The 17,117-nt window shown below is 41.8% G+C and overlaps 2 protein-coding genes across 4 annotated transcripts in view; one reads left to right on the top strand and one right to left on the bottom strand.

The window, feature by feature from the left end:
• Positions 1–7,610, bottom strand: part of mllt3 (MLLT3 super elongation complex subunit) — a 35,710-nt gene extending 28,100 nt beyond the window's left edge. For all 3 annotated transcript variants that reach the window (XM_041031886.1, XM_041031884.1, XM_041031885.1), the window contains exons 1-2: positions 7,514–7,610; positions 6,529–6,709 (exon numbers count right to left, since the gene is read on the bottom strand). In XM_041031886.1, coding sequence (XP_040887820.1) covers positions 6,529–6,709; positions 7,514–7,525 — 193 coding nt within the window. In that variant the 5' untranslated portion in view covers positions 7,526–7,610. The remainder of the gene's footprint in view (positions 1–6,528; positions 6,710–7,513) is intronic.
• Positions 7,611–9,716: 2,106 nt separating this feature from the next.
• Positions 9,717–17,117, top strand: part of focad (focadhesin) — a 24,363-nt gene continuing 16,962 nt past the window's right edge. The window contains exons 1-5 of the mRNA XM_041031229.1: positions 9,717–9,825; positions 13,595–13,666; positions 13,993–14,067; positions 14,365–14,519; positions 16,661–16,759. Of these exons, the coding sequence (XP_040887163.1) occupies positions 9,817–9,825; positions 13,595–13,666; positions 13,993–14,067; positions 14,365–14,519; positions 16,661–16,759 (410 nt within the window). The 5' untranslated portion in view covers positions 9,717–9,816. The remainder of the gene's footprint in view (positions 9,826–13,594; positions 13,667–13,992; positions 14,068–14,364; positions 14,520–16,660; positions 16,760–17,117) is intronic.

The raw sequence follows: 17,117 nt of genomic DNA, 5'->3' as shown, positions 1-17,117 counted from the left end.
CACACAGGAAAGCATCCTTCATCTCCTGCGACGATATCAAATGCTGCTATCATCGCGGCTCAGAGAGATCGCATTAGCAAAGCCACAGCAAAAGAGGCAAAAGGAAAAGCACCGCAGCTTCTGAGACATATTTCAGCCCGAGGATCCGTATCTTCTGTATAGGTCACTGCAGCGACTTGACTTATGTGGTATGTGCACACAAGCCACAAATTAAGCTGCAGCGGAGGATGAGGGGAGTTAAAAGGTTTTCATGCGAGCGTTCCAGAGAGCCCAGGAGATGGCCAGAGGCTAACATGTTGGCCCAATCATTAAGGCATCAATCTGTGGGTGTGTGTGTGTAATGTGTACACTGTGAGGGGCTTATACTGTCGCCAATCTGGCTAACAGAACAGAAGGCTCTTTCTTTAAGGAAAGGAGATACCCTTCACCCTCAGCTATTGTTGTCTAGTTTGACTTGAAGCCCTTTTGAAAAAGCCTCAAAAAAACGGGAGGTACACACTGGAAGTTTCAGATGGGCCCCCGAACGCAACTGTTAACGAAACTTACAGCTTCACAAGTTTCAAGTCACAGGAGCAGCAATTAGCCCGTTACAGCTTTGCGGCAAAATAAGACAGCACACTTGAGAATATAAAGCTGGACAAGCCTCACGCAGAGCAAATGCTTGCTTCCCTGCTGGAATTATTTTCTTCTTCAGGCAACATGTTTCACTTTTTCAAGAGAGAAAAAAATCTTCCAGGATGAAGCTTAACCTTTCCAGTGGAAAAAAAAGCAGCACGCAGCCCTACATTTTTTTTTTTTTTCAAGAGACAGCATATACAGGACGGGGCAGGTTCAAGTCATAACGTATGGGATACATAAAACTGTAAAGACGATCATTTTTAATGGGATCACATAAGTAGATCACAGCCACTTGCACACGTTCCTACTCGGAAACAAATGAGGTGTTGAGTTACTGCTGTTAAACAGATGTGTCTGTGCTCATCCACAAGACAGGAATCTGAATTTCTAATGTGGCTGTAAAGGTGCATGTATATATCCCATACTGTTGGGTACAGGAGACTTGTCAAGTCTGGTGCTACTGGTGAACCACATATTTAGATTTACATCTTGGTGCTAGTGAATCATAAAGATAACATAAAGAGGGCGTTCCACTGAGACAGCCTTAGCAGTGGGACAGTTGTGGTCTGTTAGCCAAACCACACTTGGTTAGCCCCTTTAATGTTTCAGCTCATACAGATAATGTCTAACACTTCTGTTTTATAGTTTTCCACTAAGTTACAGCAACACTGAACAAAGAGTGGTGGGTCAGACTTAAAAACTGTGAGCTGACAGTGTTTAACCACAGATGGATGGATGCGTTTCTTCATACACAAACAAACATGATAACTTATTTAAGATGACATCACCCTAATGCATCTAGTGTTATATTTAAACCCAGCTACAATGTTCACGTGTGTATAGTCAGTCAGTTAGTCGTATCAGCCTGGTATAACTTGCTGATGTGCACCTAGTATAAATGAATACAAGTTGCGATCATCCAAGAATTATACACTGCCTTGTATACACAAGCTATTGTAATCCAGGAATCACACACATCCCTGTATAAATTAACACAGGAATTACCAGTGGGCTGAAGTCATGCAGGTGAACAGGAATTATCCACTGCCCCAGGAGTAGCTGTCATTCATGAATTCATGTTTTCATTTTTCAAAATAAAATAAAATGATAAAGATGATCTCTTCTGCCTTTTTTTTTTTTTTTTTTTTTTAATCTTTCTCTGCCAGGCAGAAAAAGGCAGCAAACCCCAAAATGGAAGCACATGCCAGACCAGGGATCTTGTGTACCATAAATAACCCCCCGACTTATAATCCTAAAACTGTTGAATGCTAAATTAAACGATTTATAATGCTCAAAATGTTAAATGCTAAATCAGGCGAGCATGCCATTGATGGTGATTTTAAGAGTAAAATGCTGGTATATTCCAGGTCTGGTTTGGTTAAAATGGCCATGATTACAGAGCCAGACCAGGCAAACTAAGCCGCCACCACCACACCCTCTTTTGGTTTCAAGTGTTTTTTTTTCCCCCCCTGTAACAAAAAGTACCTTGGTCTTAGAAAACACAAATAGAACCTCAGCTCTTGTGTATCTTTCCTGCTCTGCACAGACCACAAATCTCACAAATCTTTTCAGCGAGCTGGCCCATTTCTTGCCCATTACACTGTCTTACATCTTTCCATAAAAGTGACAATCCTCTGAAATATCACAAACACCTTTGAAGAGATGCCATCTCCAGAGTAGATTAAATGGCAGCCAAGGCTCCAAATGAGGTGCTTAAGCAGCATGAGCCGCTGCCGCCTATTGGCAAAATAGCACCCCCTTCACTGGTTGCAAAGAGCTTCTTTACCTCCATTTGTTCAAATGGCAATGCCATTTGGCCGTCTCCATGACGACGCCTCAACGCTGGCCCGTTAACCGCACGGCAATAATGAAGCGCGGTGGCAGCTTTACTGACTGATTCGTCATTAATCTTAATGTGTGTCTGGCAGCTTCTCCGGGGCTGCACAACAAATCACCGAGAGTGTGGGAGGAAGTTACACCCGTGGTCTCTTGTCACTTTCTCACTCCGACTGCTTCCTATGTTTTGACTGCTGCACCTCGTGTGTGTATGTGTGTGTGTGTACAGAAAATGCAGAAAAAGTGACGCCACGGCCATAAGAAGAGCCGTCTTTGAGCAAACGAGGAAACAGCTGACGTGGAAAAGCTGTTATCGTCACCGGCATCTTTGCAAGAGCAAATAAAGCACGGCTGACACAAATCCAAACAATGGATGCCTCTTAAATTAAACCTGCACATGAGCCAAGTGGCAAAGATAGATCTCATTGTGTTTCATTGCATCTGTACCAGATAGTCTGAAACATGATTACGGCTCCCTCCTTTCACTTTGCCCCCTGGTCTTTGAAATCCTGACAGGCCATTGGGGATCCCTGGTCCACATAACAAACGCTTTCCTGCTGCCATCCAGGCTGCGGAATCATGATGCAAGGTTCACAGAGCTAACCTCCATTTATCTCACACTACAGTCAGTTATGTAAGTGGATCTAGGTGGAGGTAACTCAGGAAAAAGAACTTGTATTTAAATGCATCAGGGTCAAAACATTTTTAAGGATTCTTTTTTTGTTTTTGGAAGGTAAGTATCTTGTCTTAAAAAACAGTGTCAGGATGAAAAAAAAAATGAATTCAAGCATGAAAGTCATCAGTCAAATCTGCCTCCACAAACCAGGAGGAACAGGGAGAAGTAAAAATGATGTTCCAGTACATTTAGTTTGAGATGGGCTCTTTTCCTTCCTGCACCGTCCCACTCCTCACGCTAAATATCAGGTTTCCAAGGCGACACAGTATGAAACCAATCACAGCTACTCTCCTAACGCTGCACAAATAATCCTGCTGTCCATAAAAAGTAAAAAAAAAAAAAAAAAAATGTTATCTATAATCTCTAAACCCAGCACACAAGGCTCAATTCCTTTTGACAGGTTTACACTGTGCTTACGACTTCTTTAAATGCCTCCCATTTTAATTTAGAGTGCACGGTCAGTCACCATGTGAGACTCACAGGTGAGTGAAAAGCTTCTCTCTCTAAGGAAAAAAAAAGAGGACAGCGTGATCTGCAACAGCTGTAGAAGTGACTTAATTCAACAGAGAGAACGCAAAGAAAAAAGAAAGAAATCACGCCAAGCATCTGGCCTCGTTTCCCCTCCTGATAAGTGGTTTACAAACTGCTCCTTGTCCTCTGAGACCACTACAAGACAGAAGTCTTTAAACAGTACATTTGTTGACTGAAGTCTTGCGTTCTTTATTTAGCAAATTCTACATCTGTGAGGTGGCTGCTTTTCTGTTTCTATAATCTTGGATGTATTGATCTGACGGTGTGTGGTCACTGACGGTCTGCCTGGTGCTGCTTTGGATACAACTGATCCAGATCCTGCAAGAGTTCCATGCACTGCCCCCCCCCCTCCCATCCTTAGAAAGCTTTAGAAGAGTCTGACACTTCTGATTTTCATTTAGCTCTGATGCCATTTTGCCCACAAGCTGCTTAGTGAGCCATGATCTGCTGGGAACGTTGAGGCCCAGCCTTATTTAGAACAGGTGAACTCTGGCAAGCAAGTTGAGTTACTGGAACGAGCCTCTGATGAACAGATCAAACCCGCCTGAGTGTCAGCTGAACGCAGGATTGGATGGAAGGGATACAATAAAGAAGTCAAATTGGTCGACGCTCCCGAATTTGCCTAAATTTGATTTCTGACTGAGAAACAATGCAGAACCTTAAATATTTCTTCTTCATTTGCCAAACAAATGCAAACCGACTCAAACAGTTCACTGGCTGTCAAAATAGTTGCCAATTTGACTGACTAATCAATTAATCAACTAACTGTTCCAGCTCTATAAATGTCACAGAAGAGCCAGAGGTGACATCTTTAAACGTCTTGTTTTGTCTGACCAAGGCTCAAGCATTGTACAAGTATAAAAGAGTGGATTTTACAGATGTTAACCTCAACGCACCAACATCCAAATCAGCACCTGTGTCATTTAACTTTGTTCTAATCAAATCTGCAGTTTGTAAAAAGTGGTTTTCATTGGTTCATCCTCACTAAATGTAAACAGCGGACCAGATGAAGAGAGTGTGGATTCTGATCTATTACACTCAGGCTGCGTTTCAATTGGAAACACTCAGGAGCATCTGAAGACTCAACGCATCAGGCTCGCAATTTGTCACCATGCAAAAACGCAGAGCCACCCCCTCTACCCCCCCAATCCCCCCCCCCCCCGCCCCGAAGACCGCACCAGCGCTGGAAAGACCTCATGGCATGTGTCATCGCATGAGACTTACTGAAGGTTAAGTATTCACCTGCTGGGCTTTAGGCCGTGGTGTTTGAGCCACATATCAAATTTATAGACCAAACCAGGAGCTGAAGAGCAGGGAGAAGGATGCAAGAAGCCAAAACCCGTTTAGTAGCCTGTCATCAAAAGGCCTTTTAAGAGGACTGTGAAGCTCTGACGGTTCCATATCAGCAGATAGGAATTTGATTTATAGACTGCTTAGAGGCACTGAGGTAAATGAATACAGGAATGTTTCAAACTTAGTGTGCACTGGGCCTCAAACAAAACACACAGTTTTTTTTTTCAGATCTTTGAAGCACATCGATTTCTAAACTAGTTATAAATCTTACTGATATTCGGGCACTTGCCAGATTAGACTTTCAGACCATTCAGGTGTTCCCAGCAGCTCAGTGAAATCATTATCACATGTGGTGGGGGGAAAAAAAAATGACAGGTGTTAAAAGGCATATATAAATGGATGGCCACCCCCAACAGCCCCAGGATATTAAGCCCAGGAACAATTGCAGGAATTAAAAAAGATTCCTTCAGCAAATTGCTGTCTGCATTTTTACCATGTTTAAACTCGTCTAAAATCAGGAACAATACAGGAGGAACTAAAAGGCTCCTGGATCCCAGGAAAAAAAAAAATTCTACTGGTGGAACTTTTGTTTCCGATGCTGATTAAAATGTCTGTGTTTCTTGTCCCTCATAGGACAGGACAGTCTTCCAAAGTCCTGCATGAAGCCAAGATGTTGCTGAGCTCATCATTCCAGCAACATATCAACATATTCTGGGATAAAAACTTTTTTTTTTTTTCATAAACAATTCAGACAAAGGGAAGAATATGATTCTTTCTAGGAAAAAACTGCTGCTTCTCCTCATTTCTTATAGCACAGCTTCAATCTTCTTCACATGAAAGTGCACATCACAGTGCTGGGCACGGCAGGACTGGGGAACAAAGACCAGTCATTTGTGTCTCGCTGCTTGGAGTCACCTAAAAAACTCAGACGGTCCCAAACCTGACAGGTAACTTCTCCTTTCTAAGGTGTGTTATACTGACCAGAAACAAAAGACCAGTTTAAAGTGGTTTACTTTTACACATGTGTATATATGTTAGTGGTGGAGAGACTGCACAGCTAAGTTCATGATGCCAAGTAAATATTCATACAAGTTTATACCTGTCACTGCTTTACCTTTACGCTTACTCCCCCAAAACCAAACAGCACTTATATACAAGGTTTATCCGTTTCATGTCCAAGAAGCAGCATCACATGCAACTACTTGTGTCTGGCAGGGTTTCAAACCAACACAACTCTATGGAGTGACATTTAGAAGGGAAAACCTGAAAGGCTCCGAACATTTTGGAGCATTTCAGCACCACATAAAGCCGCCACATGGTACTAACACTTACACAGTAGTAACAACAGGACATAAAATGCACCGTCTATGTTCACAGGACCAAAAACATCTGCCTTTTCTCCAGCACTTTTTTTTTTCTACCGCCCTCCATAATATCAGAGGGATGCTCCCTGATATTTGAAGGTCCCCCCTCCTCCACCTCTCCCAGCATAGGAAACAGAGCTGCCCTGTAGAAACAGGGCCAAAGAAAACATCAACCACACCACCAGGAATAACAGGTTTTTTTTCTTTTACCTCTTTTTGGTTTAGGGAAGCTTTCATGCAGGTGAAAAACCACTTTCTCCACAAAGTGCTGAATGTTGCTGTGCTCCGGTCCTCGAACAAACACCATCCAGTCGTGGGTAAAGCCTTCCACAGTGGGTTTCTTTCTAACTTGGGCACGGTGACCAAGTTCTAGTTTCACCTGAACAGCACCCTGTGTGGGAAAATGCAACTGTTACAGCTCAAATTGAAGCAAAGTTTAAAAAAAAAATAACAAAATAACCACTACACATGTTGGACAGTGTACTGGAATAATTTCTATCACTCTCATTACAGTTTACAGAACAATTACAAACCCGAGAGCTGACGTTTAAATAACCCCTTCTACGGGTTATCTTCCCGACTCCTGCATGGCGAACTTCATTCAAAAATTAGCATTTTTAATCTCACTTTGCTCTTCGGCACATCCACACATTTGGGAAAACCTGACTTACGACTTTTTACTATCAGCTAAAACCTACATGTAAATTCTTAATGAATACCAGGAATGAAACAGCACACATTTCCACACACCTTTAACAACTAAAATTTGCTCTAACTGCTGGGGTAATGTTACACGGCTGCTCAAAGATAATATAATGAGAATACCACAAAAACCCGTAGAGAAAGTTGACATGTTACCCGGTTTAAATGATACTTGATGTATTGTGTGCAGCATTACGCCGAATTAAAGTATGTAGTATAACCATTCATAGCCGTAACTTACACATAAAAGAAAATTAATTTTTGTCTGTAAGTAAAATAAAATATTAAAACTGCAAGGTTTTTGAGGGGAATTTTGCATTACAATGCTCATTCAGGAATAGCGGCACGTATCGGCTCTAGCTAGCTGTACGGCTTGAAAATCCTCGTTACGGACTAAAAGCCACCGACTCCTCCGGTGTGACAAAACAGCAAAATGTCCAAACATACGCCGTTAGACCGGACAGACGGGTAAACCCTCCAAAAGGCTACTCACCGAGTTGGCCATCCTTGAGGCCCAGCGTTACTGTTATTTCATGGAGAATTAGTTTTAAATGAGAGCAGAGGTGAGTAGAGCTTGCCTATGACGGCAGACATGGTCTCTCCTGGACTGAAGTCAGACTCAAGACTTTCAAAGGCTCGCCGGCTGTCAATTACCCTGAATAACCTAGATACATTCCGCTGTGGACTTTCAAAATAAATCCTCTGCAGTGAAGCTGTGCTATGGATGACACCAAGCCTAAAGAAACTAATTACAGAACACTGTTTAAGCAATATTCTTTGGTATTAATCAATACGCACTGTCATCCAGTATTAATTTGAAAGTATGTCCTCCCTGTCAACATCTGAAAATGTCCCACAGACCCAGAAAACTAAAGTCTCTAAAGTTTTTCTTTTAAGAATTTGAACATTTCACATTTATATTAACTAGGATGAGTATTCAATTACCTATGAATTTTATTTCCAAACATGGAGAACTGTAGGATGTTTCCAATCATGCTTCAAAGTACAAGGAATAAAATTTGGCAAATGTTTATTTGTTCATTCATTTGTTGGTAACCTAAGAGCAGCCAAATTTAAACATATTGAATCTAAAAATGCTTGAATCATCCTAAATATAATCCAAACTCCATTCAGTACCACAACTATTATATGCTACATATCTCCTAAAACACTACTGAAAATGGGTGCGTATTCACCATACTGTCATTGTTTTATTACCGGTCCATGGTATTCAATATTGAGCTGTTAGCACAACTGGAGCAAGACCTCCATGGGTATTTAAAGTCAAAGGGCCTCGATCTGGAAGAACAAGTTATTTTTATGTACATGGTATTCTTGTTCAGTACTGTGACTTTATCATTTATATCTACAGCATTTCGAACATAACTCATACTTATTTATTTGCTGTCCCTTGGTCATCATCCAGGACACACTGGTGGCAGATCCAGTTCTGGTTTGAGGATAATTCTTATCTTGCATGGTCAAATGGATTCTAAATACTTTTAAGTACTTGTAGGATCTGAGTTATTTAACTGCTGCCATACTGAGAAATGTAGATGAGTTTTAGTTTCATGACATAACGTTCCTTTTTCCGTGTCCTTTACGCTCCATCCTTTTATTTTGAATGTCAATCCTCCCCTATTTCCGTCATTGTTCTGGCTCATTTCCGCAAACTTCACGGCTTTGATGGGCAAAGCGCACGCGCAGCTTGGTGTACCCGCTGGGGCTTTAGAGTTAGCACGAGATGGAAAAGGCCAATAAGAGAACGGCAGACACACGGACCTCCAATCAGGTGCCGCAACCTTCCTGTTATTGTGTTGCCTTCAAGTCCCAGGGGAAAACCGGCAAATCAAGCTTGTTTTAATAGTTTAAATGAGATGTTCAAACTTGTTTGAAACGGTCAAATTCGAACGTTTATGTACGGTTAATGTGATCAGAAATGTTACTGTGGCAGTACATCATCTGTACATGACTTTGAAACAAATAAGCCTGAAAGACAACAGCAAAGCAAGGGCATCAATACTTACAGACACGCAAAGAAACAGTTGCAAACTGGCCTGTCTTCAGATTATTCTGTGAAAACGTCCACTCTTTTCCCATTGTTTACTTGTCTGCCATTTTTAATATTTGCATATTTGCAGTCTGCACATTCACAGTAAATGGACCCCTAAAGGTTTTGGTATACAGCCGCATTAATAATAAAAATTATATGATCTCCATGTTTTGAGAAAAACCAAACCAAACCAAAAAAACTAATTAATATTATCAATTAATATGATCTAATGATTAATTCATAATTATTAATAATCATTTAATTATTAGACCTACCTACCTTTCCTACTGTTTTCTAATACATTAGAAATTAGTACATATTAGTTATATTAGTTCTGCAGGATTTTTTTAAAACTCACAACTCAGGTCTCCCTTGAAAAGGAAATCTTTGTCTCAGTGGGACTAGCCTAATTAATCAAAGGCCGTAATGAAAATAATAAAACTTTAATATAGGCAGTCATAGACTTCCATGGTGCCGCTACTCTCATGAGGCCATATAATCCGTGATATGAGGGAATTTTTTAACCCGGCTGAGCTAAAAGCTCTGCTGTATTGGTCTGTAAGCTATGTTAATATGCATTTCACAAACTTCCCTGTTTCTTTAATTAACTTTTAATTGTCATATTAAGGTTGTTACACGGTGACTAACAGCACGTGATAGAGAAAGGTTGCTGTGCGTGTCTGGCTGGTCAATTTTGGTCCTCGATACGCACCGTAGTTACAGGCGGGTAAACGGGAGGTTGGATGAGTGAGGTAAAGTTTGCCAGCAGCATGTTTAACTTTCATTAAGTTTTAACTTAGAGGCTAATATGTTACTCAGTCTGCTGCAGCATAAGTACAGCCCACCTATCTTAATAATGGACAGCTAGTCAGTTAGCTTTAGCTTGTATTGATAACTCCAGTGTAGCTATTATTAGCTGGTTCAGCTAACTTAAGTAGTTTGTTGTATTTCATTTTATCACATTTATTAATTATCACTGGCTGTAGAAGCTTATTTTGGTCCAACACAGGTTTGTGCTAAAGTTCCTCTGTTACCGGTTTACATATATGTGCGACACGTAGCCAGCATCAGGACCACGACTAGCTTGAGAGTACGCGTTGCAGTAAACCCCATTGACATATCTTTCAGCTTTATCTTCACTTACTTATTAGCAAAATATTTGAATGCACAAAACGCTTTTGATAGCATTTTCTAACGAAGTGTAAAGTATTGCTTAATTCGGCATAAATATAATATACCAAACGGCGAGGTTTAAAAAATAAAAATAAAATTCTTGCTGTCAAAATACAGCATCATGGGCAACAGTAGCATCATTATGCTGATGTGAGCCAAGCTGGGTGGATTAGTGCAGTAGCTTTAATACTGAGTCATGTTTTATGTGGCGTACAAGTAAGCTATGCTACCCTTCTTATACACCAAATGAAACATTACTATGTAGTCTAACAGTTTAACACTCATGGTAGTGACTGGGGTGATAGTCTGCCATGATTAACAACCCCTGGTGATGTTTACCATGACAACAGTAATCAGTATAATGTAATTGCTCCAGTGCAAAACTCTAGTATAAGTGTCACAGTATAAAAACCTCAGTACTCTATGCTCCAGAGGTTACTTTTGGTTCTGTGGTTTGACCTGTATACACACTGCTTGATCAGAATTTCCTCTGAGGTTTTGCTTGGGTTATGTTTTGCTTAGCCGTAAAAGCTAGCAGCTCTCTTCTCTCTGCCCTTTTTGTGGCACGTTTCTGTTAAATTGCCACCAACTATGGGTCAGTGGAATAGAGTGCAACTATCAGCAGGGACGTGTGTTTCATCATCCGCAGGTTTGAGCGCATGCTTGCACATTACTGTGCTGGCATGATGTGGAGACTGGGGGCTCGCTCATGAAAACATTTCTTCATAGCCAGACTAGTGGTTGAAACCTTCACAGATTCAGCAGCAACTTCACTTTTCTTATTACTGACTGTGACCTCAACTAGTTATTTATTATTATAATTATTATTAATATTAGTAGTAGTAGTAGTAGTGGTAGTATTCATTAGCAGTTGGTCTAAAAGCTTTATTTTTATTTATGTCATGGGATTTTATGACTGTGATTTTTGGTGTTCCTGTTCCCCACAGCCCTCAGTGATGAACTTAAATAGCTTGTTTTGACCAAAAGATAATTCAGAACCACAAAATAATAATATATTAAAATTAAACAAAGAGTGGCTAATCTGTTTTTGCTTGATAAATGTAAAGTATTGACAGAATACTATAACTGCTGTTGATCAATTTTCTTTTGATTGATTAATTGAGTAATTGATTTAGCAGGCCTTAGTAAGATGTGTCTAATAAAGTTAAAAAAAAACAACTTGTTGAGACAACTGTGTCATATGTCAAGGGGCTGCATTCTTTGCTGCACTGATCTTGGAGATTTCGACATGGCCGTGAGCGAACATGCGTGCGCTGTGCCACCTGAAAGGCCGTGAGAAATCTTGCGTGCCTGTCCGGCACGTGCAGTTTGCAGCAGCAGCAGTGAGTGTCACACAGTAAAGCCTCAGTGGTGTCATTTCTAAAGCACTGTTGGCTCAACACGGGTTCATGCATTGTCCTGACTTGTATTGCTAATGCAGACCTAGCAGTACAGGCCAGGCCCATATTGTTTAGCTGTAAGGTAAATATGCTGCAGAAGCCACTGGAACCGTTTGGTGGACAAACTTTTAAAGGTTTAGCTGACGATTCACGGTCTTTAAATTAGAGAAGGAGCCAGGTTCTTCTAAATCATAGGCATCACTTAAAACATAAACAGTGACTGACTTTTTTTTTTTTAATGAGTGTCATAGAAAAGTAAACCTCCTCCACCACCATCTTTGTCAAACTCCTCATATTGTTTCATTCATTTTAAAGACCATAAAGCTAAAGAGTGGTGGATACAGTAGCTATGATCAGGACCACATTTTTTTTTTGTTTTTACAAACATCAGTAAATAAGCATTTGATAAAGTGTAGTGTCAGTTTGTAGAATGTAGCTGTATGTCAGCAGGTGCAGCTGACTTACCTGTTCATGTGGCCATGAAGCTGAGAGTGGGAGCCGGCGTAGAGTGTGCAGGAGCTGGGTGGTGGACAGCACAGCAGAGCAGAGCAGGCTGGCTTATCAGTTAGATAACAGCAGCTGAGGGGTGGGGGGTGGTGGTGGGTTGGGTGTATGGAGAGGGGGTTGGGGGAGCTTAGGCTACACAGGACTCATATTGCCAGTGTTTACTGTAATGTTAGAACAATATATCAGTTTACACAGAAATGTCTAAGCCTAACAAGTTGCAGGAAAAGGACTAAAATATTCTATTCTTTTTTTTTTTTTTTTTTAATTTATGGGAATTTTTTTCATTATTAGCACGTAATGAGTCTTTCGGTGAAATCCGTCTAAACTCAGACCACTAAACTTATGTCTCTCCACCACAGTTTCCCAGACTTTAAATGAACAACAGTCCAAAACTGGACACAGCCACCTCTGTGACTCTGTCGGTTATCTAAAATTATTATTGATTAGAGGTACCCTGCAGACTTTTTGACCGCTAGTGGCACTTTAGAGCAGAAAGAGGAAACACATGTACTCACACAAACACACCAAAAGCTTTAGGCACTAAGTGTTCTCCTCGGTACACCTGCACACAGTTTCTCAGGTATGTTGTTCTAAGCTTCTTGGAGAACTTGCCACAGTTCTTCCTCTGTGGATTTAGTGTGTCTCAGTGTCTTCTTGTAATCCCAGGCTGGCTCCATGTGCTGACATCAGGGCTCCGTGCAGGGCCAGACCATCTGTTGCAGGACTCCTTGTTCTCCTTGTCCCTGATGTTCGTTCTTCATGACTCTGGCTGAGTGTTTGGGCTGTTTGTAATGCAGCAGAGTGAATTTGGGGCAGATCAGATGCTCAATTGGTGACTGATCATCTCACCTTAAGCTTAGAAAAGAAGTAGGACTAACACGACAGCTGAAATTCAGAATGTGAAACTGTTGAGTCAAGTCCTCCTTGTGAAAACCTAACCTGGCTCAGCAGGTGAGCAGCTGTGGACCACAGGCCTCAGACAGCTGGTGGTCAGGCCTTAAATGAGAAAACCTGAGACGGGGGGGGGGGCCCTGGGGGGAGGGTGGTGGGGGCGGGGCGGGGTGCATTCGTCTGCTTAGCAACCTGTGAGTTAGAGAGTGGGGAGAGGTATACTGGTGACTTCTGAATAATTTAATGCAAAATTATGTCACGGTTGCGGGCCAATAATTCGATAACGCGCGGCGGGGATCAGCTTTCAAAGGCCTCGCTCTCTGAATACCTCCAAGCAGTGCTTCCCCCTCGATGGTTTGGTCCGTTGGTGCTATGAGGCAACAGGTGACTGAACCACCGATACGTGATATTCTTGAGTCACACAAAAGGAATCACCCGGCTCCCCCCTTTTCCCTTCATATTGTCTTCTGACATTGATTTGGAGGAAACAAAAGAAAAGAAATGATAGTTTACCCTCAGTAAGTTTCCTTCTTCTCCCTTCTTCTCTCAGGTACGACTGGCCGACACGATGGAGGGTTTGAAGACACGGTTTGATTTTCCCAGCCCCGTCGTACAAGCACAGGTAAGCTGCTGACTCATGGCTGGACTAGACATGGGCATGAAAGTGAAATTTTTTTTTTTTTTTTCAGTTCTATAACTTGTGTAATTGTTAATCCTGTCCATGAGGTTAACTCAGTGTTTTCATTATTCTCTTTTGGTTTGACTCTGGCTCTTAGTTGAATGATAATGTTATTGCTACATGTGTAAATAGGCAGCTTCAGGGCTGTTGAAAGATGACAATTCAACAGTGGATTTAAAAGGATTAAACTCAAATCACTGTTAATTTGGTTAAAAATGAACCTACAGTTTGCAGAGAACTGTACCCGTTTTGTGCTTTTTTTTCCCCAGGCTGTGAGAAATCTCGTAGCTGCTGTGCTAAAGGAGAAAGGACAAAATGGGCAAATCACGCAGGCGTCCCCTCAGGTGAGTTTCTCCTCCAAACCGTGCTGTGAGGTGGTGAACGGGCGGGGAGGTTTGCATTTACACTATCTTGTGCAGCATCTTTCTCTAAGTTCAAACACCCATTTAATAACAGAACGTGTTGAAACACCACTTGCTCGCTTTTGCGTGTGAAAGTTTTAAAGTTAATCAGCAAACCAGTGAATACCCACAGGTATAGGACAGTATGCAGTAGTTGGACAGTAAAGCCTGATTTAATGGCACCTTTGAGCTAAATCTGGGTTTAAACCTGGGTTTGACCGAGCTGGTGGTGTGTATCAGGGCCCAGCGTTGGAGGCTTTGTGGCAGCGGTGCTGCGGCGACTGCGCCCTGGTGCGTTCAGCGTGCTGCGATGCCGTGGTGCTGCTGGTGGATCAGGGCCACGCCGACCTGCACTACGTCCTCAACAGCGTGCTCAACCTCCTGCCCTCCGCCAGGTACGCCAAACACACGAAACCCTGCCTTCACCACTAACACTCCATAAGCCACAAACTCAAGGCTCAGTACGCAACATGCAAGTGTCCGCCTAGCAACTACAATCATTTTAACTTATTGGACACAGATAAATTGACAAAGCACCAACTGTGTCACAGTGTGAACCTCAGGACGCTTCTTGTTGCAGATACTGTGACTGTAAATAAGATTCTATCTGACATTAGATGTGTTTTAGTTCCAATCTCAGATGACACAGTTTACTGTTAAGTGCCTCTGCATTTATATATGCTGACATTAAACACCGAAGAATTGTTTGCTTATGTCCTGGGAAGATAATTCGCAGTGTTTCAGTAGATCTTGAAGGGTGAGGCATCACTTAGTGTGTTTCCTAAATATACAGTGGTTGACAGGCACCTTCTTCTTAATGTACAACAGGTTGTCTGACCTTTTTTGTTTGTAGGGAGATGGTTAAGCCATCATTTATCAGTCACTGAACCTTTCTCTGTGACTAAGAGCCAAGTTAAGGCTTGGCAGGTGAAGCTAAGCTGTACGGGAACTGGAAAGACAAGACCAAACTTACTTAAAAACAAAAAAAAACCTTTAAAGCCCTGTTTGGACAGGATTGACATCACGGGGGTGGGGGATGAAATGTTCACTGTGCTTCTCAGTAATTGGACTTATTGTTCCAGATGGCATTTTAAACATTGAGAAATGACAGGATGTGGTTTGTAATAGACAAAGTCAAAAAGGAGAGACATAACCCTCCTCAGGGAGGCGCCGGAGACATAAAGATAAGCTTCAGAACTTGAGAATCGTCAGGTTTCTACGTTTTCTTCAGTATCGAGGTGATTGCATGGTAGGTGTCTGTTCACCCATGGTGCACTGCGAACAGGAAGAGCTAATACCTCATTTGGCATACTTTTTAACAGGGCCAGTTTCTCAAATGTGAGCAAATATAGGCTAAAAAACTGAACTCGAAAGAGAACTGCAGCACTTACATGTAGTCATATTGGCTCCCAAATAAGCCTACTGTTCTGGATTGTTCATCTAAAGTATTATTTTTGCTGTAGGTGTACCGAAATGTGGTTTGTACTAGCTGTATGTTTCACAATAAAAGCCCTGTTAAGGAACTAAGGGCTCCTTTCCAGTGAAATGCTAGAGGGCCTTTAATTTGAAACAGTTACAGAAAGTGTTGAGTTTGTATTTTCGCCCCCTAACAGGTCAAATGGGAGCAGATCAAAAGGAGGCTTCACACTAAAATATGACCAATTAAACTTGTCAAACAGAGGGAAATAGAAATAAAGACTTGTTTCTAATACAGTCCTGCTTCAGGGAAAGGCCTGTTACCTTCTGCAGTTCAGGTAAATAAAGATCCTGGTCAGTGTTTGAGGAAATACCAGAATCTTCGTGGCTGGTTCTCAATGACTTAGATGTTAATTAAATGAGTTTCACCCAAAAAAATCAGAAGGATGCCGAAATATGATTAAAACTCACACGGACCTTCGATCTCAGGAATAAGGCTAAATCTAACCACTGCTGACAAGATTAACACAAAGTCATCTCCACACAGCACGTACTGTACTTGCACTGCCCGTGGACGTAACACAGCACCTGGACGCAGAAGCATAATTCAGCCTTCAGTAACAGGACACTGCCGCATTGTCCTTGCCCCCTCTGCTGACTGTGATCCATTAATGCCTCTCATGTCCCCGACCGTCAGAGCTGGAGATGGAAGTCTTAACAGCAAAGTGACCTTTTCAATTCAACAACCATGTGGCTCATCTTATATGGAAAATACTGAGTCAGCATTTAAAATGACCTTTTTTTGCCAGTGGTTGTTGGGACAAAAGTACTTGCCCCACAATGCTTTTTACTTTTTACTGAAATATATTTATATTTAATAGTATAAATTCAATTGTATAACAAAGAATCATCACCGACTGTGCTGTTCTGAGATGTATTTTTTAACATTAGACACAGGCAGGCTAGCAGTTTCCCTACGCTTCCATTCTTTGTGCTAAGCTAGGCTCACCACGTCCTGACTCCAGCTCTGTATTTAACACACAGACGTGAGATTGTCTTAGGGTCTCTGTTGGATTATAACCTTCTGTGTGTTCTGTTTTTCACTCTGTACTCTCAACAGAAACGTCCAGGGGCTAATAAAGGTCATCGGACGGCTGCTCCAGATGCAGGCAGACCAGAGAAGCCGAGAGACACACTTCACCTGTCCTTACTCCATCAGGTGTGTCTTTGTCATATGCACAGCAGTACAGTTACTATTCAGAGTAAAGGGGGACTTCTCTGTAGTGAAGGTGAGTCTAACTAACTGGATATCCCCACGCTGATGTAGGGCAGTGCTGTACTCCTCCTCCTCCTCCTCCTCCCCCTCCCCCTCCAGCCTTAGATCTGCACCTCTGCCAAGATCCTGGGGCCTCCTTAATCAGTTACAGCGGGTGATAAAAAAGACCGAGCTGCTTTGTCTGTTTTTTTTTTTTCCGTCTTTCCTTCATGTTTCCTGTCCTCCGTCCTGATCTCCACCTTCTTTCTCTACCTCTGACGCCCTTTCCTCCTTTTTTTTTTTTTGTGCTTGATCCCTCTTA

Source organism: Toxotes jaculatrix, chromosome 23, assembly GCF_017976425.1.
Source record: "Toxotes jaculatrix isolate fToxJac2 chromosome 23, fToxJac2.pri, whole genome shotgun sequence".
Taxonomy (NCBI): Eukaryota; Metazoa; Chordata; class Actinopteri; family Toxotidae; genus Toxotes; species Toxotes jaculatrix.
Note: the sequence above shows the minus strand (reverse complement) of the source record. Positions and strands in the feature narration are given on the sequence as shown.